Source organism: Leptinotarsa decemlineata, unplaced genomic scaffold (assembly GCF_025532065.1).
Source record: "Leptinotarsa decemlineata unplaced genomic scaffold, Ldec_3_MD MMD2_P_RNA_scaffold_14, whole genome shotgun sequence".
Lineage (NCBI taxonomy): Eukaryota > Metazoa > Arthropoda > Insecta > Coleoptera > Chrysomelidae > Leptinotarsa > Leptinotarsa decemlineata.
In genome coordinates this window covers 4,844,307-4,867,404 of record NW_027412528.1, presented here as the reverse complement: position 1 = coordinate 4,867,404, position 23,098 = coordinate 4,844,307, and the positions used below count along the sequence as shown (strand labels likewise).

General features: G+C 33.1%; 1 protein-coding gene across 1 annotated transcript; it reads left to right on the top strand.

The window, feature by feature from the left end:
* Positions 1-16,233: 16,233 nt before the first annotated feature.
* Positions 16,234-17,808, top strand: LOC141482950 (uncharacterized). Its single transcript, XM_074176994.1, has 2 exons — positions 16,234-16,726; positions 16,823-17,808. Exons 1-2 carry the CDS (start codon positions 16,370-16,372, stop codon positions 17,552-17,554), a joined length of 1,089 nt encoding a protein of 362 aa, XP_074033095.1. The 5' UTR covers positions 16,234-16,369; the 3' UTR covers positions 17,555-17,808.
* The last annotated feature ends 5,290 nt before the right edge of the window (positions 17,809-23,098 follow it).

Below are 23,098 nucleotides of genomic sequence, written 5' to 3'. Positions count from 1 at the left end.
CAAGACTTCAACTAAAGTACCCAAAATATTCCGTGTGCCAAAAATTTTTGAGCTACATTGTGAAGGAAACATGTGGAATGTTATATTTACAGAGTCAAAACAATTTGTTTGGCCATAATAGGCGAGAAAAAAAATGATTTCTAAACAAGACCATCAGCTAAGTAACAGAGATATTTTCAGTGCCAAGAATTTTTGTATTTCGCAAAACTGAAGACATATAGTTGAAATTATATACAGGGTCAAAACAATTTGTTTGGCCGTAATGGGCGAGGAAAAAAATAATGTCTGACAAGACTTCAACTAAATTCCCGAAATATTCCGTGTGCCAAAAATTTTTGAACTACATTGGAAAGAAAACATATGGGATGTTATATATATACAGAGTCAAATCAATTTGTTTGGCCGTAATAGGCGAGGAAAAAAATAATTTCTCAACAAGACCATCAGTAAAGTAACAGAAATATTTCAAGTGCCAAGAATTTTTGTATTTCACAAAATTGAAGACATATAGTTGGAATTATTTACAGGGTCAAAACAATTTGTTTGGCCGTAATAGGCGAGGAAAAAAATAATGTCTGACAGGACTTCAACTAAAGTACCCGAAATATTCCGCGTGCCAAAATTGTTTGAGCTACATTGGAAAGGAAACATATGGAATGTTATATATACAGAGTTAAATCAATTTGTTTGGCCGTAATAGGCGAGGAAAAAAATAATGTCTGACAAGACTTCAACTAAAGTACCCAAAATATTCCGTGTGCCAAAAATTTTTGAGCTACATTGTAAAGGAAACATGTGGAATGTTATATGTACAGAGTCAAAACAATTTGTTTGGCCGTAATAGGCGAGGAAATAAATAATTTCTAAACCAGACCATTAGTAAAGTAACAGAAATATTTCAAGTGCCAAGAATTTTTGTATTTCGCAAAATTGAAGACATATAGTTGAAATTATTTACAGGGTCAAAACAAATTGTTTGGCCGTAATAGGCGAGGAAAAAAATAATGTCTGACAAGACTTCAACTAAATTCCCGAAATATTCCGTGTGCCAAAAATTTTTGAACTACATTGGAAAGAAAACATATGGAATGTTATATATACAGAGTCAAATCAATTTGTTTGGCCGTAAAAGGCGAGGAAAAAAATAATTTCTGAACAAGACCTTCAGCAAAGTAACAGAAATATTTCGAGTGCCAAGAATTTTTGTATTTCGCAGAACTGAAGACATATAGTTGAGATTATATACAGGGTCAAAACAATTTGTTTGGCTGTAATAGGCGAGGAAAAAAATAATTTCTAAACAAGACCATCAGCAAAGTAACAGAAATATTTCGAGTGCCAAGAATTTTTGTATTCCGCAGAACTGAAGACATACAGTTGAAATTATATACAGGGTCAGAACAATTTGTTCGGCCGTAATAGGCGAGGAAAAAAATAATGTCTGAGAAGACTTCAACTGAATTACCCGAAATATTCCGTGTGCCAAAAATTTTTGAACTATATTGGAAAGAAAACATATGGAATGTTATATATACAGAGTCAAATCCATTTGTTTGGCCGTAATAGGTGAGGAAAAAAATAATTTCTCAACAAGACCATCAGTAAAGTAACAGAAATATTTCAAGTGCCAAGAATTTTTGTATTTCGCAAAATTGAAGACATATCGTTGAAATTATTTACAGGGTCGAATCAATTTGTTTGGCCGTAATAGGGGAGGAAAAAAATAATTTCTCAACAAGACCATCAGTAAAGTAACATAAATGATTCAAGTGCCAAGAATTTTTGTATTTCGCAAAATTGAAGACATATAGTTGAAATTATTTACAGGGTCAAAACAATTTGTTTGGCCGTAATAGGCGAGGAAAAAATAATGTCTGACAAGAATTCAACTAAAGTACCCGAAATATTCCGTGTGCCAAAAATTTTTGAACTACATTGGAAAGAAAACATATGGAATGTTATATATACAGGGTCAAATCAATTTGTTTGGTCGTAATAGGCGAGGAAAAAATAATGTCTGACAATAATTCAACTAAAGTACCCAAAATATTCCGTGTGCCAAAAATTTTTGGGCTACATTGTAAAGGAAACATGTGGAATGTTATATATACAGAGTCAAAACAATTTGTTTGGCCGTAATAGGCGAGGAAAAAAATAAGTTCTAAACAAGACCATCAGCAATGTAACAGAAATTTTTCGAGTGCCAAAAATTTTTGTATTTCGCAAAACTGAAGACATACAGATAAAATTATATACAGGGTCGAAACAAATTTTTTGGCCGTAATAGGCGAGGAAAAAAATAATGTCTGACAAGACTTCAACTAAAGTACCAGAAATATTACGTGTGCCAAAAATTATTGAGCTACCTGGGAAAGGAAACATATGGAATGTTATATATACAGTGTCAAATCAATTTGTTTGGCCGTAATAGGCGAGGAAAAAAATAATGTCTGACAAGACTTCAACTAAAGTAGCCGAAATATTTCGTGTGCCAAAAATTATTGAGTTACAACCAAAGACCCGTTCAGATAAAAACCGCAGAGATCACCTCACTTCTGCGGAGACACAAGAATAAGCCAATGCATGGGGTCTTCTTCAATAACATTGGAGACCTTAGCTTATCAAAGCGCCTGACGTTCGTTTTTCTCAGGTCGAGTGGGCTGAAGTCGGAAACTGAGGGGTTCATCATGGCTTGCCAGGCAGTAGTCATTGGTTGATAATGCTGACGCGCCCTCCCGAATGTATTGGGGCTTTGAGGAATAAGGCCTGACCAGCGCACACTACGGTGAGAATAGTAATAATAATAATCCAATCAGCTGAGAAGCCTGATGTGGTCCTTCTCGACCACCAGAGCAAAACGATATTTGTCGTGGAGTTTTCAGCTCCTGGCGAGACGAATATCGTCAGAAAAGAGGAGGAAAAAGTGATAAAATATGGAGATTTTTTCTTCGAACTCTGCAGACTCTATCCAGATCACTCTGTCAAGATGGTTGTTCAGATTATTGGAGTCCTTGGTGGAATGATGTCCTCTCTACTCTGAAATCTTAAAATCATACCGGCTTGCCGCACTAAAGCAAAAATCTTAGCCGCATAGATATTTTATCGAGTGGGTATGATAGCCTGGACCCGGATGTCACGCAGGTAGCTATAGCTGCCTACGTGGTCATGTTAGTTGTAGCCTGGGAATTCTAGGTCTTCTAACTGGAACCACAAATGTGCGGTTGTCTCCTGTTGTTGACTTCATGCATATGTGTTGTTTCCTGCTTTCGGCAAACAAGTGTTGCCCATCTTTACACTTGGCTGCACCACGCTGATGGGGCCAATAGCCAGAAACACGTGTCCGCGGTTTGCCCCACTTTTGGAGTGTTGTGTCCACTAATTGTTTCATTTATGATTTATATATATAATGATATCGTAAAACATAAAAAGTTTACTTCACCTATTCCTTACAAAATATCAATTATTTGATTTCGGTTCAGTCTAACAAAAATATACCGCTTGGTAAATTTCAATTCCCCCTTTGATTAACATGGAAAAGTTTGATTTTTGAGTTTTTCATAACTGTTCAATAGTTCAAAAAATTGAACACTCTACAAAAAAAATATCATATAATTTCTTGATAAACAGACGCGTTTCGAAGTTATTCATCTTCAAAATATAATTTTTCAATTTTTTGACGAAACAATCAAATTTGTCAAAATATTTTGTGAAATTTCTCAAATTTATTGTATTCGAATTTTTTTTTCGGCCACGGCCTATCAGCCTGAGTAATAATAAACATTCGCCATCCATTGGTAATCTGGATAGGATAGCAGTCGATAGATACCATTCTGTGATTGTGGTTCTCCGTTTGTCTTTCATGAAAGGGAACCATTGGCATCTACACACGAGAGTCTCTATGGCAGTCAGTTGTGAAACCAAAACTAATCATTGTCCCACAACAAACTCGTAATTTCTACGACGTTAATCAATATTGAAGACTTTTCGTGATATCAATTCGAAGTAACGTCGATATACCTGAACAATCCTTTCATCAAACTTCTCATTTACTCCTTCCTAGCGGATAATCTAATAAAGTGTAATCTCTTTCTTATTGGATTACCCTCTTGAGAATATTTAACTATCAGATGATTACGATACATTTGCAGATCCATCGCAAGATTCTCACTATTCCGAACATATTATTACTTCAAAAGCGAATTGTAACAGCGTGTAGTATTTACTAATCGCTACGGGGCTTTAGTCGCTGAAATATGCCACTATAATCACTTCGCACAAAAATTCAATTAACATTTTTTTCCTTTGAAAAACCTAACACTTGTTATTGTTTCCAATTGGCATTCAAATTTTTTTAAAAGTATTTTGTCGAATACTTCTCCATACAACTTTTTGTGACTCTTTCACAGTATTCTTACAATTCAGCATTAGTTTACTGTACATTTTTTTCATCCTTTCTTAAATGAATCATTCCGATACATTTTTTTGGTCATTGCATTAATCGACACTAACAATCGATAATTTTTAAACAGAGAAACATATTTTACTCAACTACCTCTCTACATCTTTTTTTATATATTCGATATTTTCCTATATTTCAATCTGCATCAGAATTTATAAATAATCCAAACAGTAAAATTCTTCAGATTAATATTGTTCCGAATATCTTAACATTTGATTATTTCGACGGTCGGTGTTTTTAACAGACGGTTTCAGTTGAAAAAGTTGTTGATTCAGATCAAATTTTAACCAACGTGTCTACCTTAGGAGCGCGTTGTAGAGATAGACAACTCGTCGACTATTATGTAGGTAGAGCGGTAGATCTTAGCAATGTTTCGTATGTAGGTACTTAATATTCCATTTTAGATTCATTTTAGCTCGCTGTGATTTATGCGACGGCTTCGATGATTTGCTTCATTTGATTTATTTCTTGAATTATTCGAACTTTTCTTGAGATACTATTACTACAACGTACATCACATAATTTTCTAGGCGCTTGTTACGTTTTTTGAAAGGGAAAAATATTTTTCTCGCTTCAATAGAGGTTTCGATTCATTTGCAAAGACTTGGCAAAATCTGTTGATTCAGTTGTTGATTTCATTTCCAAAAGTATCTATTGGAATTTATTTTAATACAATGGCTGGTCGCAAAACGAAGTTTCCAGTTAGAGAACTCGCCGATTATCTGAATGCGAATACAAGTATTACCCAAACTACATTAGAATACTTGAATATATCGAGTCCAATAATTGAAGATGCTGCCAATCATTTATTTTCAACCAGTAGCAATACGTTTCGATTCATGGTATTGCAAGCACTGAAAAGAAATACTGGAAATATCAAATCAATGATATTATTCAAAGAAAAGCGTTGTGATGAAAAACCTGTACCCAAAGTTTCAAATAATAAGAAATTGGTTGAACGAAATATTGATTTAGTATTAGATCATTTGAAAACTAAAGGGCTCAGTATTGAATATTTACTCACCCAAAGTTACTACAGCAACCCTCATTACTCAGAATTGTGTAAAATAATAGGAGAGAAGAGTAACGTGAGAACTCGTAAGAAATTACATGGTTTCATCAAAAGACATGCCAATGATTTGAAAGCGAGAATGAGTTTGAAAATGTCTGACGTTTTTGAATGCAGTGTTTCTCCTATTCCTCATGAATGTTTTCCTAATATTGATATTCCTGAAAACGGATTTCTACATTCAACAATTGTAGAGAACGTAGATGTTGAACGATCATTTATTGCAGATGAAGATACCCTTGTCTTGCGAAAACATAACTTTTTCCCAAGGATATGATCAGCTAGAATCCACGAAAATAAACTATCAAAATGAAAATATAATATCGGAGACCCCAGATTCTCTTTCATTCCAATCAACTGAGAACAAAATAACACATGTTCAGGAACAAATTATAAATGTTACTCCCGATAATGAAGATATTGATGAAGAATTTGCTTACTTAACAAAACAAATTGAAGACGGAACAACAAAAATTTTACCTTACGGATGCAAAAATTTGAACGAAAGTAACTGGTCGAGGAACACTTACACCATGTGTACATTCAAAGAAGGAGTATTTATACTTAACAAAAAAGAATTTCAGTTTATATGTAAAAATCGTCAATTGATAGAAAGCTCTTACCAATTCATGATGAATATAAAAATTAAATCTGTTAATAATACTTGTTTAGTATGTTACAAAACAAACCGATATCTAAAAAGAGGTGACCTCTTTCTCATAAACAATATTTCCAATATTTCTAGACCAACCCATATAGTGGAAGTATTCAGTACATCAAATGATTTTAATCATTTAGGGAAAGAATATGAGCAAATGAGAGGTATTCAACGAAAAATCGTTAAAAATAATTTGTTGCATATAAATCCACCAGACCAATGTCAAAACGATGTTTTGTCGCTATCCATTTCGACAGTGAAACACATAATTTAGGTTCTGTTAGATCAGATGCAGTATATCGAAAAGCCAGAGCAGAGATATTTGCGAGGAATGATAGGCACTCCGATGACATCATAGATATGTTATTAATGTATCGAAGTCATCCAGAATATATTAAGACTGTCGGTGATCCACTGCATGTGTATGTATATAGCAGAGAACAACTGTTTCTGATGAGGCAAAAACTTGTTTTATATTTAGATTCAACAGGTTCACTAATAAGAAAACCTAAAAAAACATCGAAAAAGATATTCTATTACTGCGGAGTCATTCAACTACCCAGAAATAAAAGAGTATGTCCAGTGGTAGAAATGATATCATCTGATCACGACGCTGGTTCGATCGGTGCATGGCAGTTGAAATTCAGATCATTCTACTTGCAAGAACAAAAGAAGTGACCCCCATTCAGTTCTGTTGTTGTTGATTTCAGTTGGGCATTGATGAATTCAACCTCTGTAGCATGGAATAGTATGGAGCTGATAGATTACCTAGAGCTGACGTATAATATTGTCACAAAGTTGAAAACATTTCCAAGCAACAAAATTTAGTTACATATTTGTTGCAATCATATATTCAAGAATATGGTAATTGAAGTTAAAAACCATTTCCAAGAAGATGTTATAAGGACACATCTGAAAGAAATTTTAGCGGCCTCTTTCAATATACGGATGTGGAATACTTTTCAGTTATGGTTCAAAAATATAGCGGTTGTACTAAATTCTCCATCAAAAACTCCAACCTTAAACAAAAGTTTACATAATCTGCTAAAAATATGCTATGCAAAAGATATTGAATATGATACTTCGTGTATAACATATACAATTCCTTCAGAATATTCCACTACAATATACGAAAAGAGCCCTTTTTATATTCATTTTCAAGAATTAGCCTGTCAACTATTGAAAAAGATAACGACGATATATTTTCTATGAACCAATATTTCAGTAAAGAATTTTTTGACACCATTATGAAACGGTACTTACCATACGTACCTTTGTGGAGCGGATTGATGTTGGAGGATTCAAACAGAAAGAGCAACGCCCCCGTCGAGAGGTGGTATGGTATATGCAAAAATAACATTCTAGCCAGTCATATGGGACAAAAATGTAGCAGGGTGGTGCGAAAAATACGAAAGTATGTACTATCGGTGTATAAAGAAGAATTACTTGAAATTCCAAATAAAGGAAAGCATAGAAAAGTATTAGTTTCTCACAAGGCGACTGTTGATGATCAAGGATTGGCATCTCAAGAAAATTGGTTGAAAAAATATAACAACAAATCGACAAATTTTCAGGGTGAACATTTGAGACGGATGCTTGAAGACAAAAGTATAATTGATGATACTATAAATCTTTGTGTTCACTGCGGCGTTGGTTTCTTAGATCATACGGTAGTTTGGTATGGATGCGATGGATGTTTAGGATGGGTTCACGAATCTTGTGAATTATATCCCCCAGAAAAACATGACTCATATTTCTGTAACACTTGCCGCGTTTCAAAGAGCGGTGATGAACGTATAAAAGAAAAAGTTTGTCGAGAGTTTTTTGAAAAGGAGTACAAAAAATCTATCTACGCACTAGATACTATTGAAAGAGAAACTCGAGAACAGAGTAGATCTCTTTCATGGTATAATGAGAGGAAAAAACGGATAACTTCATCATTATTTGGTAGAGTTTGGAAAGCTAGAACTGAAAAGACTCTGCAAAATATCTTGATGGATATTGTTAATCCGCCCAATTTCAGGTCAAATGCAATAGATCACGGGAAAAAAAGCGGGAAAAAAGCTTTAAAAGCTTACATGGAAGAAAAAAATATTATATGTACCACTTCTGGGTTACGTATTCACCCAGAATTACAATATATTGCACCATCTCCAGACGCTCTCGTAGATAATGATGGGATAGTGGAGATAAAGTGCCCCTATCGTATAAGAAATATTAATCCCAATGTGGCATGCGGACAAGGTCTTTTGAGATACTGCGACAAAAAAAATGGACTGCTCAAAGCAACCAGTGATTATTATTATCAGATCCAAGGTCTATTGGGAGTAACAAATCGCAAATGGTGTGATTTTGTCATTTTCACAAACGATGGAATCAAAATTCAAAGAATTGAAAGAGATTTCATAATATGGAAATTATTATTAGAGAAATTGAGAAACTTTTTTGAAACGTTTTTATTGCCCCGATTAGCAGGAGTTCCGAAAGAACCGATTTTTCGTAGTTTAATGCCAGTAACCGGTCAGAAGGAGCTCATAACCAGTAATCTTGAATATTACAAGAAAATAAGCAGATCATATATTATAGCTACTTTCCAAAGCTATCCCTGCATGGTGAAAGAGGTTACTGACGAGGACTTAGCAATTTTGTCTAGCACCGCCTGGCTCACAAATTTCCTCATAGATATACATTTGAATATATCGAATGAAAATAATGGAAGCAATTATCAAATTGTCGAATGTATTCTAGCTACACGAATTTTTTTGATTTCCTCTGACAAAATTCACTGGTCCATTAATGATTTCAAGATAGGTAAGAAAAAAATTGTCTTCCCAATTCTGCAGAATTACTCTGATGCAAATCCTTACCCAAGTGCACATCATTTCTGCTTAATGGTAATAGACTTCAAATCAAAAATATTTATCTTTCTAAATCCAACAGGATGCTCTATTTCAGAGTCACAAAAATATTTGGAAATATTTTTTGACTTTTTGAGATATTATAACAAAATGAATAATGAAAAGTACGAGCTAACTGACTGGAAAATAACAGTACTCTCACACGGCATACAAAAAGATTCATTTAGTTGCGGTCCATTCATATTATATTTTTTTGAAAATATTGCAGCTTCAAAATCTCTAATGAACAACGTCAACATAAGAGGATATAGAAATAAAATAAAAACTTGATATATTGCATAATTCTGATAACATGCAGGATAAATGTATAATTTGCGGGGTCATAATAACAGTAGATACCAAAATAAAACAATGTGAAAAGTGTCGAAGACTTTCCCACGAAGCTTGTCATATGCGGTATGAAAAACGTCCTGATGGAGGATTCATTTGTGAATTATGCAAATGAAACATTGTATAATGAAATTTACCCCTGAAAATTATTCCTTCTATTTTTCCAAAGCATTTCGAATTACTGTAACACAATGTTTTTTGATGACTTGCAGGTTAAAAATGAGTTGTTGATTTGAAATATCAAAATTCGGAATGTTGTGATTCATTTATTTATGTCCCTCTCCAAGGAAAGCTAAATAATATTTGGCACGCGTAAAATTTCGGGTACTAATTTGAATAATATTTTCTTTGTTTATTACGGCCAGACAAATTGTTTCCACCCTGTATATAATTCCATCTGTATGTCTTCAGTTCTGCGAAATACTGAAATTCTTGGAACTTTAAATATTTCTGTTAGTTTACTGATGGTCTTGTTTAGAAATTATTTTTTTCCTCGCTTATTTCGGCAAAACAAATTGTCTTGACCCTGTATATAATTTCAACTATATGTCTTCAGTTTTGCGAAATACAAAAATTCTTGGCACTCGAAATATTTCTGTTACTTTACTGATGGTCTTGTTTAGAAATTATTTTTTTCCTCGCCTATTACGACCAAACAAATTGATTTGACTCTGTATATATAACATTCCATATGTTTTCTTTCCAATGTGGTTCAAAAATTTTTGGCACACGTAATATTTCGGGTAGTTTAGTTGAAGTCTTGTCAGACATTATTTTTTTCCTCGCCTATTACGGCCAAACAAATTGATTTGACCCTGTATATGATTTCATCTGTATGTCTTCAGTTTCGCGAGATACAAAAATTCTTGGCACTCGAAATATTTCTGTTACTTTACTGATGCTCTTGTTTAGAAATTATTTTTTTTCTTGCCTAATACGACCAAACAAATTGATTTGACTCTGTATGTATAACATTCCATATGTTTCCTTTCCCATGGAGCTCAATAATTTTTGGCACACGGAATATTTCGGGTACTTTAGTTGAAGTCTTGTCAGACATTACTTTTTTCCTCGCCTATTACGGCCAAACAAATTGATTTGACTCTGTATATATAACATTCCATATATTTTCTTTCCAATGTAGCTAAAAAAATTTTGGCACACGTAATATTTCGGGTACTTTAGTTGAAGTCTTGTCAGACATTATTTTTTTCCTCGCCTATTACGACCAAACAAATTGATTTGACTCTGTATATATAACATTCCATATGTTTCTTTTCCCATGTAGCTCAATAATTTTTGACACACGGAATATTTCGGGTACTTTAGTTGAAATCTTGTCGGACATTAATTTTTTCCTCGCCTATTACTACCAAAAAATTTGTTCCGACCCTATATATAATTTCATCTGTATGTCTTCAGTTTTGCGAATTACAAAAATTCTTGGCACTCGAAATATTTCTGTTACTTTACTGATGCTCTTGTTGAGAAATTATTTATTTCCTCTCCTATTATGGCCAAACAATATGTTTTGACTCTGTATATATAACATTCCACATTTTTCCTTTACAATGTAGCTCAATAGTTTTTGGCACACGGAATATTTCGGGTACTTTAGTTGAAGTCTTGTCAGACATTATTTTTTTCCTCGCCTATTACGGCCAAACAAATTGATTCAACTCTGTATATATAACATTCCATATGTTTCCTTTCCCATGTAGCTCAAAAATTTTTGGCACACGTAATATTTCGGGTAGTTTAGTTGAAGTCTTGTCGGACATTATTTTTTTTCTCGCCTATTACGGCCAAACAAAGCGTTTTAACCCTGTATGTAATTTCAACTATATGTCTTCAGTTTCGCGAGATACAAAAATTCTTGGCACTCGAAATATTTTTGTTACTTTACTGCTGATCTCGTTGAGAAATTATTTTTTTCCTCGCTTATTACGGCCAAACAAATTGTTTTGACCCTGTATATAATTTCAACTATATGTCTTCAGTTTTGCGGAATACAAAAATTCTTGGCACTCGAAATATTTCTGTTACTTTACTGATGGTCTTGCTTAGAAATTATTTTTTTCCTCGCCTATTACGACCAAACATATTGATTTGACTCTGTATATATAACATTCCATATGTTTCTTTTCCCATGTAGCTCAATAATTTTTGGCACACGGAATATTTCGGGTACTTTAGTTGAAGTCTTGTCAGACATTATTTTTTTCCTCACTTATTACGGCCAAACAAATCGATTTGACTCTGTATATATAACATTACATATGTTCTCTTTCCAATGTAGTTCAAAAATTTTTGGCACACGGAATATTTCGGGTACTTTAGTTGAAGTCTTGTCAGACATTATTTTTTTCCTCGCCTATTACGGCCAAACAAATCGTTTTATCCCTGTATATAATTTCAACTATATGTCATCAGTTTTGCGAAATACAAAAATTTTTGGCACTCGAAATATTTCTGTTAGTTTACTGATGGTCTTATTGAGAAATAATTTTTTCCTCGTCTATTACGGTCACACATTGTTTTGACCGCAATTATATTATATAATTATTTGTATGTCTTCTTTTTTGAGAAATATGAGAATTTCTGACATTCGAAATCATTTGGGTAGATTATCGATGGTCTCCTCACGGATTTGTAAGACTTTATGTTGAGTATTGTATCAGAAACATGGTCTTCTTGTAGGTTAGGTTAGGTCTTCTTGTAGGTAAGATTAAGTAATATATCTTTTCTTTCAATTGAAAAAGAGTATATAAAAGAAGTGACAGGTAACCCCCGATTTTATGACGAAGTAATTGACTACTTTGCCAATTTTAAAAATAGAAGAATTCCTCTTATATTTAAAGCAGAGTAGGTAATTTAAAAAACCTGTATATATTATGTACATACCTACATATTTCACTTAACCAAAGATAATACCAAATATTAGAGTTATGTTTTATTTATTACAGTTTGTAACTCAAGCAAAGAATTTTTTGTTTTTGTTTTTATTTTATTTTGTAATTTGTTTTTTTTTGAGTTTTTGTTCGTCTTGGTTGAAAACGAATGATATGTTTACTTTTAGTTTCTTTTTTATTTTTTTCCTTTCTATCGAAAATTACAAAATATACCTTTCAATTCACCTTTCAAAATGCGGGACCCTCGCAGACTATATTGAACTTGAATGACCGTCGATTAAAAGTAGTTTGCGGGTGCCTTGTGAATTCACTTAAACAAACCAGATTTAACCTTCCTTCCTACCCCATCCTTCCTTTCCTTTCCTGTATATAATTTCAACTATATGTCATCAGTTTTGCGAAATACAAAAATTTTTGGCACTCGAAATATTTCTGTTAGTTTACTGATGGTCTTATTGAGAAATAATTTTTTCCTCGTCTATTACGGTCACACATTGTTTTGACCGCAATTATATTATATAATTATTTGTATGTCTTCTTTTTTGAGAAATATGAGAATTTCTGACATTCGAAATCATTTGGGTAGATTATCGAAGTCTCCTCACGGATTTGTAAGACTTTATGTTGAGTATTGTATCAGAAACATGGTCTTCTTGTAGGTTAAGTTTATTCACTAGAAGAATTTTAATCATCAGAAACAGAAAAAGTAAAAAATCTGACAACACCGCCCGCGTTTGCTCCTCTATCCCGCATATAATTTTCCCTACGTCAGAAAGTGTAGCCAGGAAACTGTGGCTAACTTCACACTAATAAATATTTTCACTAATCAAGGATGCTATTCATCACATAGCTTGTCACTTTGGCGTCTTCTATACAATCATTTTGCTCCATTTACTTTGAGTGATTTCATAGAGGCAGAAAATATAGAGTAATGACTGATTAGAGTTCTGAATGGAAAGTTGTTCTTGTGTTTTGTGATTTCCGAGTTGAAAAGTATGATAATTATCACTGAACCCAGACAAGAATTAGCGAATGATGTAAAAATATAGGTATAAAAGGCACATTCGGTAATCATTTACAGAAAAAAAAACATGTCATGATTGATTACGAGAAGTGAGGCGTTTCGTTTTCGTTCATTTCATAAATATATTTTTTATATCATTCGGTGATTCTAAGCAAGGTTCAATCATTTTTCCTTACTTTCCAACTTGGATATCACTCAACGCATGTACAAATTCTGATTCAACACTAGATGCAGTAATTTTTTGTCTTTTTTCACATTTCAAAATCACTCGAAACGAGTTGAATGAATTTATAGAAGATATCAAATCGACAAGTTATGTGATAAACATAATTGATTAGTGGAAATGAACTATGACTAATACTCAAAGAGTTTCATTGAAAACAATAAAATATAACGTAGAATGAGCGAAAAGTAAAGTAAATCACATTTCTATGAAACATATATTTTATTGAATTTTATTCGTTCATACTTTCATTATCTGATTTGAAATCCCTGAAAGAACTAAAAAAGAAGAATTAAAAAATTAAAGAATAAAAATGAATAGCTGAAAACCAATGAAAACCAATTTAGACCTATTCGATTTGAGACAAAATTGTAAACAGATTTATAATGAAATATTGGACACCTTTTTAATGCAAATCAAAGTTAGATTAGAAGATTTACTTAAATGAAACTACTTTGATTTGTTGTTGTTTGAAAAATTTTCGTCCTTATACCAAAGATTTTCCCCAAAAACTTCATAACGACTTAATAGCTCAGTATCCATTTTTCGATGTTATTCAACTGAAAAATGAATTAATCGTAATGTACAGCCACCCTCATATGCTTCAAAATTGCAAGGCTCCTTCAGATTTATTAAATTTTATGTTTAAAAATGATTTGAGAGATTGCATGCCTGAGTTATTTGAACTTATATCTATAATTGTCACAATTCCCATAACATCAGCGTCAGTTGAGAGAAATTTTTCAGCATTGAAAATAATTAAATCCAGTAGAAATTCCATGACTCAAAATAGATTAAGTAATATATCTTTTCTTTCAATTGAAAAAGAGTATATAAAAGAAGTGACAGGTAACCCCCGATTTTATGACGAAGTAATTGACTACTTTGCCAATTTTAAAAATAGAAGGATTCCTCTTATATTTAAAGCAGAGTAGGTAATTTAAAAAACCTGTATATATTATGTACATACCCATAGCTGGGCATTAACTCGTTAATCCGTTAATCGTTAATTAACGAAGTTAACATTTTGATAACGAATTAACTTTTAAGTTAACTTTTAAAAATGTTAACGGACATGTTAACTTCCGTTAATATGCAGAAGCCCGTTAATCGTTAATCTAATGCCTACTATTTACCGGCACCGCGGCGCGGCGCGAAAAACAGGTTCAGACAAGTATGAAACGAATGACAAGTGCCGAGCGGCGCGTGGCAGCGCGTGAAACAAAAACAAAACTAGATATATTTTGCCGGCACGTGCGAGTGAGAAAACTGCGAAGATATTTTTTCGTTTGATAATTCCATTACTTAGCGCTAGTGCTTAGAGTGACGAATGTCTTGTTTGTTGTTATTATAAATTACTCTCAGTGATCATTTGCGTGTTGATAAAGAAGAGTGAATGTAATTTAGTTAGAAAAAGTGTAGGCTGTGCAGTGTAGTAATTAAAACCATATCATGGAAGACATGGAATCGGAATTCAGCGGTCCTGATGAGAATCCATGGCCACATTTGACTGAGTATGTGGAATTTGTATCCAGATCGGGCCAGCAAATAATTTTTGCGTGTAAGCGATGCTTGCCGAAAGACACCAAAATAAAAGTGCATGTATCAAGCCTGAATAATTTGAAACAACATGTAAGAAGGGTACATGAGTCACAGTACGTACAGTTTGCAGCTACTGGCAGCGGTGTACCCCAAGCCAAAGTGGACAAATGTATAGTAAATTTATTTGTTTCAAACATGATTCCTTTACATGTTGTCGAAAGCAAGTCTTTTGGTGCGTTGATAAAAACGTTAAACCCTAGCAAAAATTCAATTTCAAGAAGAACTTTGGGTAGACGCATTACTGACGAACACATTGAATTGAAGCAACACCTGATTAGGTAAGTAACTAAAATAAATACCTATTTTCTATTTATTTTTAACAGATAAACGTCGCCTTACGTATACGTATACCTACGTAGGTATAATTTTATTTGAAAAAAGTTAAAATAATTAGGGGTTCATAAAATAGGTATGCATGCATATACATATGTATATAATTTTCATTTATTATTAGTGCATTTTTTCACGTGATGTGTTTATAATTTTAATTTCAGTTTACTTGGAAGAATTGATTGGGTGGCAACGACGGCTGACTGTTGGTCAGCTCACAACAAAAGTTATTTGGGCATGACAGTTTACTGGTTAGATGCTATCACAAGAGCCAGAATGCATGCAGTATTAACGTGCATACGCCTAAAAGGTCATCATACATACGACATTCTGGCCCAAGTAATGATAGATATTCACTATGAATTTCACATAGATAAAAAAATCCCAAGGTCAGTTAAGTCTATTTTTCGTGATGTGAGTGATGTGACCTACGGTGATGTGGATCGGTTACGTAATCCTTACTTAACATTATAAATGTGAATGTGAGTTTGTTCGTTTGTTACGCTTTCACGTAGAAACTACTTAGCCGATGAAATTTTGTACACATATTCTCAACGTAGGCTACCTTTAAAAGCAGGCTTAATTTTATTTTAGGACTACTACGGATAATGGCAGTAACTTTGTAAAGGCATTTGTGCAATTCGGCTCGGAGATCGACATACTTCCAGAGTTGCCATCATGTGATTTATAGTCTGAGTTTGACCCTGATATTGCCAATCTTTTAAATCCAAACTCAGAAGAAAATGATGACTTAGAATTTATTTCAATAGAAAGCATACTGAATGCTCCTGATCATCTCCAGTGCAATGAAATCAATGAACAGATATTAGAAAACTTTAATACTATGCCAGTTCACATGAGATGTGCTGCACATACGTTCAATCTGGTCGCTAGCAAAGATGCAGATGCTGCTCTACAAATAATTGTTTTCAAGACTCCCTACAGAAGTGCCTTAGCCAAGGCACGTAGTCTCTGGAATCAGCAATCACGTAGTACGGTAGCGGCAGATAGCATTCATGCTGAATTAGGCAGACGACTTGTCCTTCCAAATACGACGAGGTGGAACTCTCTGTATGATGCTATTGTCGTTCTCAACAGTATATTGGAAACAAAAAGGCCTTCTCTTCACAGGGTTATGACTCAACTAAAAATTCTAACTTTCAATGACCAAGATGTGACTGTAATGAAAGAGTACGCAAAGGTAATTTCATATATGTATATAGTTTAAATTAACGTTTTACTAAAGTTATTTTCTTTCCACATCATATCAATACTTATATTAAATACTTATTTACAGGTTATGGCACCTGTCGCGAATGCCCTCGATCGTATCCAAGGAGAAGCTCAAGCATATTTCGGATCACTACTACCGACGATTGCAGCAACTGTCTATAAATTAAAAAATATTAAATCTAAGGGCCTAGTAAACTGCACAGCTTTAGCCAATGCCTTATTAAATGGCATAGAGAAAAGGTTTGGTCCACTCCTGAATGATGAACAGTGCCTACTTGCCGCGGCATTTCACCCAAAGTTCCGGTTGATATGGCTGGAAACGTATGACAGCAGTAGAGTGGATGCAGTAAAAAAGGTCATGGAAAAAAAGGTAGAAGATGCTTTACGACAAGAAGCAGCGGAAAATTCGAAGGACAGAGATAGTTTAACTGGCAGAGGGTGCAATGCGAGTAACAACGATGATGACGAGGAGGAAGACTTTTTCAATTCTGTCACTCAGTCTATAGAAAAACCAAAGAGCTCCAACTCTTTAAAGTGTAAAGCGCAAAGTCTCGTTAAAATGTGGCTGGACATGAAATCAAAAGACTCGTTCAACGATGCTGCATTCCTCGGGGAACAGATATTCATAAATCTATTTATTGAATACAATACTGCTATACCCTCAAGCGCTGCAGTTGAACGTCTGTTTTCCACGGGTAAAGACATTTTAACACCAAAACGAGCCTCGCTTTCAGACGAGAACTTCAACATGTTAATGTTCATGAAGGGGAATATGCACCTTATGCCCGACGATTAAATTACACATTTGAATTATACAAGTATTTTGTTTTATTCCTAACCTGTTAACTTCCAGAACCTAAACCAACAAGTTGTATAAGTTCACTAACGCAACGATATAAAAATGCAATTTTACACATATTAACGGATTAACGATTAACGTTAACTTGCGTTAATTCTTCCGAAATGTAACGCTTTAACGCTTAACGAAGCTAACTTTTTTTGTAGCGGATTAACGATTAACGAAGTTAACTATTTGATTAACGGTGCCCAGCTATGTACATACCTACATATTTCACTTAACCAAAGATAATACCAAATATTAGAGTTATGTTTTATTTATTACAGTTTGTAACTCAAGCAAAGAATTTTATGTTTTTGTTTTTATTTTTATTTTGTAATTTGTTTTTTTTTTAGTTTTTGTTCGTCTTGGTTGAAAACGAATGATATGTTTACTTTCAGTTTCTTTTTTATTTTTTCCTTTCTATCGAAAATTACAAAATATTCCTTTCAATTCACCTTTCAAAATGCGGGACCCTCGCAGATTATATTGAACTTGAATGACCGTCGATTAAAAGTAGTTTGCGGGTGCCTTGTGAATTCACTTAAACAAACCAGATTTAACCTTCCTTCCTACCCCATCCTTCCTTTCCTTTCCTGGCAAGACACGACTCTCATCCCCCCGTTGGTTCTTGCTGGACAATAACATTTACTTTTAGACCTGTTTTTATAAACAAAATTAAGTACTTGTGCTCTTAAATATTTGTAGCAATTGTTAACAAAACTGTTATATTAGAAGAGAAAAGTATTATTTATTGACTGAGAAGAGTTCATTTATATTAAATAACTCAAAGACAACCTTTTTTCCTTGTTTTTTTTTACCGGTCAGTTTTATACATATAATTTTCGGCAATACACAATTTTTGTTTGCATTTATGCGAATATTACGTATTTTGCTTTGAATAAGTGCGGTACCCAAAAAATGTTCGCCCCTCCGGTGGGCTTTTCTGTGTGTATATGTTCTCCAATGCACGAGCCGTCACTGGTAGAGACCAATTATCCTAACATCAAACTGATATTATTTGCACTCGACGGGCGTTTCGCTAACAGCGATGTTGCCAAACCCTTCTCTGCTCTAATCTGGGTTCAGTTTGTATAAGATGGCAGCACTTGATGTGTGACAATTCATTGAATAAGGAAAACACGTTTCATAGATTAGTCAAACATTATTTCATATTTTATTTTGTGAAGAAGTTGACTATATTCAATCGTACAATTTCGCTATCTCAAAAATTTTGAAATTCGTCAAAGGAATAAAAAGTTAAAAACATTTTTAAAAAATAAAATGGAAAAAAATGAGTTAGGGATATTCTTTGTTACATTATCGATAACTGTCCCCTATACATATTTTTCATATAACATCTCATTTCTTTACAAAGTGTTTTCGCGATTTTCAATATGATGCTGCCACTTCATAGGCCTCTAAACGACGCATCACTGTTGCTATCAACCACACTGTTATAATATAATAATATAATATTTATTTACCAAGATTTCAAATCAATTTCACAATATATATATATATATATATATATATATATATATATATATATATATATATATATATATATATATATATATATATATATATATATATATATATATATATATCTAAAAGAATATTTTTGGAAATGATACATATTAATAACGAAGAACATTCAATGAATAAACGAACTGATATTGATAGTCTTAGCAAAATTTACGCGTACCTACTGAAATATGATAAAGAAAATAAAAAATCTAGTAATTCGAGTATCATTCAGAATTTTCCCACTTGACATTGTCAGCCAAAATTTTTATCAACTGACATTTATTAATGTTTTTCTATCTGTTTTTGAACCATTTTATATTTTATTCTCACGTTAGTAAGTTCTCCATATTTATATATTTTTTACAAGATATATAATCTTATTATTGTAGTTGTCCTGACGAAGGTGTGAAATATACCGAAAGCTTGACATATAACAAAGAGTTTTCTTTGTAACAGCCCAGCTATTGACTGCAACCTCACGAATTAAATCGATATATCACTAATTATTCAGTCACTAATTATTCTGTTATATATATATATATATATATATATATATATATATATATATATATATATATATATAACAATGGTGAATAAATAAAAGAAAGGAAGACCCATAAAAGTAAAACTTGTGCGTGGACAGAATATTAAAATGTGTAAAGTAAAACAATAATAATTATGATGCATATAGAGAACACTCCTAAGTTGGACAATATTATATTAACAATGTAATAGTACTAATACTTATTGTTGTGAATATAAGTTTCTGTATCATTCTAAGTACAATAATGGATATCAGTTTCTTCGATGATTTCCATGAATAAACAGGGAGACCCACAGAAACCTAGGTTGTGCGTGGGGTTTTTTCCTGTTTATTCATAAATTTTGTTGTTTAATAGAGATTTTCAATATTGTAGTCAACATAGGGGAAATAACCCTTTAATTTTCAAATAATTGTTCTGTACTCATAATATATCGTGAATTACTTTTCTGTCTAGATTAAATGTGTACGATTTTAGTTTTTTTCTGATTAAAGTGATAGAGTTGATGTGAGTGATGAGATCCTTTAAACTTATTAAGAAGTTGAAAACCCGAGGTGCGAGGTAAGTATAACATCGTTGTCCTACCGCTTTTTTGAGTATTTCGTACGAATATCAGAATTGATTTTTTGTCTTGTTGTGTATTTATGTTCTAGTGTTTTCAGTTCGTGTTTGTTTCTGTATAGGTTAACTAAAATGCTATAAAAAAATGATTGTTTCAAATCGAAGCATTTCGATTCTTTATATAATTCGTCTGTAGGATACCTATATGGTCTCTTGAATATTATTTTTAGGAATCTTTTTTGCAAAATTTCAATTTTTTTTAGGTGGATATCTGCTATGCCTCCCCACCCTAATATCCCATATTGTAATATTGATTCTATTAATGCGTGGTACAGAACCTTCATATGGTGAGTATTTAATATTTTCACCAAATATTTGAATTTTGGGAGCATGTACCTTAGAGTATTAACGATATTCTGAGCGTGTATATCCCATCTCGAGTGTCGATCTAATGTTATTCCTAAATATTCAAAACTAATTGTGGAATGTATAAGTTCGATTGTATCATTTCTTTGAATTAAAATCGTTTCATACTGAGGTAAATTGTTTTTGTAGATGGCAAATGGCATAAACTTGGTCTTGTCATAGTTTACTGTGAGGTAATTCGGGTCAAACCATTTCAACACACTTTCAAAATCTAACTCGATTTTGCTTTTCAGGTTGTTCCATGAATCATCTTTGTATAACACAACTGTGTCGTCAGCAAAGCTGTAGATTTCTCCTCCACACAGGGTAAATAGTTTATTCACATAAATAGTGAAGAGAATGGATCCTAAGACGGTACCTTGTGGTACTACACATGTGATTATCTGTTGAGTGCTTATTTTGTCTTCAATTTGTACTGACTGTTTCCTATAGGAAACAAATATATTTGATAAGTAATTTCTGAATAATTTGAGCACGATACCCCTAAATCCTAATTCCTCCAAGGCACCTAGAAGCAGTTCATGATTGACTGTATCGAATGCCTTGGAGAGATCGAGAAATATACTAATTGTCATTAATCCGTCTTCCATACCCTCGTATATTTTTGATGTGATTTTCGCTATTGCATCCTGGGTGGATTTTCCCTGTCTGAACCCATACTGTCTATCTGAGATCATTTGATATTTATCTAGATATTGTGACATTCGACCTTTTATTATTTTTTCAAATTTTTTTTTTATATTCGTTATGAGTGACACGGGTCTATAGTTCTCCGGTTTTGTCGTCTCTCCTTCTTTGAAGAGAGGTTTTACAATGCTCAGTTTGAAGTGTGAAGGACAAATTCCAGTAGAGAATATTCTATTGATCAGATGTGCCAATGGAGTTGAGACTGCTTCTGATATTCTTTTGAGCATTTCGGCGGTGATCGAATCGTACCCGGGAGTTTTTCCATTTTTTAGTGAATCAATTGTTGTCTTGATTTCTTGTTCCGTAGTGGGTGTCAGAAAGAATTAATTTGGGACTGGTTCTCGTTCAGGTGTGGGTTCAAGTGAGGATGTTATATTTTCTGCTAGAGTTTTCCCTACATTTATGAAATAGTTGTTGAAGATTTCAGTCATCTCCTGTTCATCTTCGACTATATTTTTATTTTTTGATTCAATTTTTGATATTTCTTGTTTTGGATGGGAGTTGTGTAGAGTTTTCACAGTGTTCCATAATGTTTTCGTTTTATTTTTATTTTTTTCTATCTTTTTAACATAGTAGTTTTTTTTGTAGTTTCTATCAGCCTGTTCAGTTGATTTTTGTATGTTACATATTCTTTTTTGTACTGTTCGGGATTTTCAATATATTTTTTATATAATTTTTCTTTGGTATTTATAAATTTTACTAGGCCCTCTGTTATACAAATTTTCCTTTTGATTAATTTTCTTTTGATTTTTATTTTTTTAGTGTGTTTTTCTATTGTTCGAGTTATTTTTCTGTAAAAAGTGTCATTGCTTCTTGAATTCTTGTTTCATTATATACGGTTAACCAGTTTGTTTCTCTCAGTTCCGATTTCAGTTCAGGATAGTTTATGTATTTCTTACAATCCACGCTTTGCTTTTTTTCAGTTATTTTCAAAGTCATTACTAACAATGTGGTAAAGTGGTCGGTGATTCCTGATTTGATTATAATTGGTAGGCTTTCTTTTAGTACGCATTCTGATTTTGCATTCAAAAAAATATGATCTAAACAACTTGATGAATTATTTTGTGCTCTTGTGGGTTTGTTTATCATTGAGACGTAGTTATATTCAGATAGTACATTCAGATAATCGCTAGATATCTCTTGATCTTCCACAAGAATGTCGATGTTGAAGTCACCTATTGAAATATGATGCTGGAATTCATTATTTTTAATTTTTTCTAGGTATCCCGACCAGTTCTGGATGAATGATTCCAAGGAAGTTAATGGGGGTCTGTATACTGCTGTTATCAGGATATTTTCATTTTCTGTTGACAGCAGTGTTGCCACAAGCTATTATTCCATCGAAGTAGATTTCTTCGAAGGGAGCGGGGTAGAACCGGGGTGGATCCACGTTCACATGATGACACCAATCACAGTGACGCATTGACGTATACCTATGATTGTCGTTCATTGTTCTATGATAAATTTGACAATCGTAATTAAAAACATAAGTCACATGTCATCGCATCCAAATTTGGGATCGATGTGTTTTCAAACCATTTCTCGATAATATTAGCTTCCATGTTCTTATGATAGTCAACATTTCAGTCCTCAAGTTTTTTCCATATGAATTCAAAGAATTCGGATACCATCCTTTACTTCCTCCGCAATGCACAATGATTAGTCGGGGATCTTTTGTAGGCTTGTTAGGCGTACACATTTTTGAAACATCAATCCACACTTTCGTAACTGTCGTGTCTAAGTATTTGTTATGAAA

Coding starts and splice junctions, on each gene's coding strand:
- LOC141482950 (XM_074176994.1), top strand. CDS start 16,370: ATGCCAGTTCACATGAGATGTGCTGCACATACGTTCAATCTGGTCGCT. Junction 16,727..16,822: donor TAATGAAAGAGTACGCAAAG/GTAATTTCATAT, acceptor ACTTATTTACAG/GTTATGGCACCTGTCGCGAA.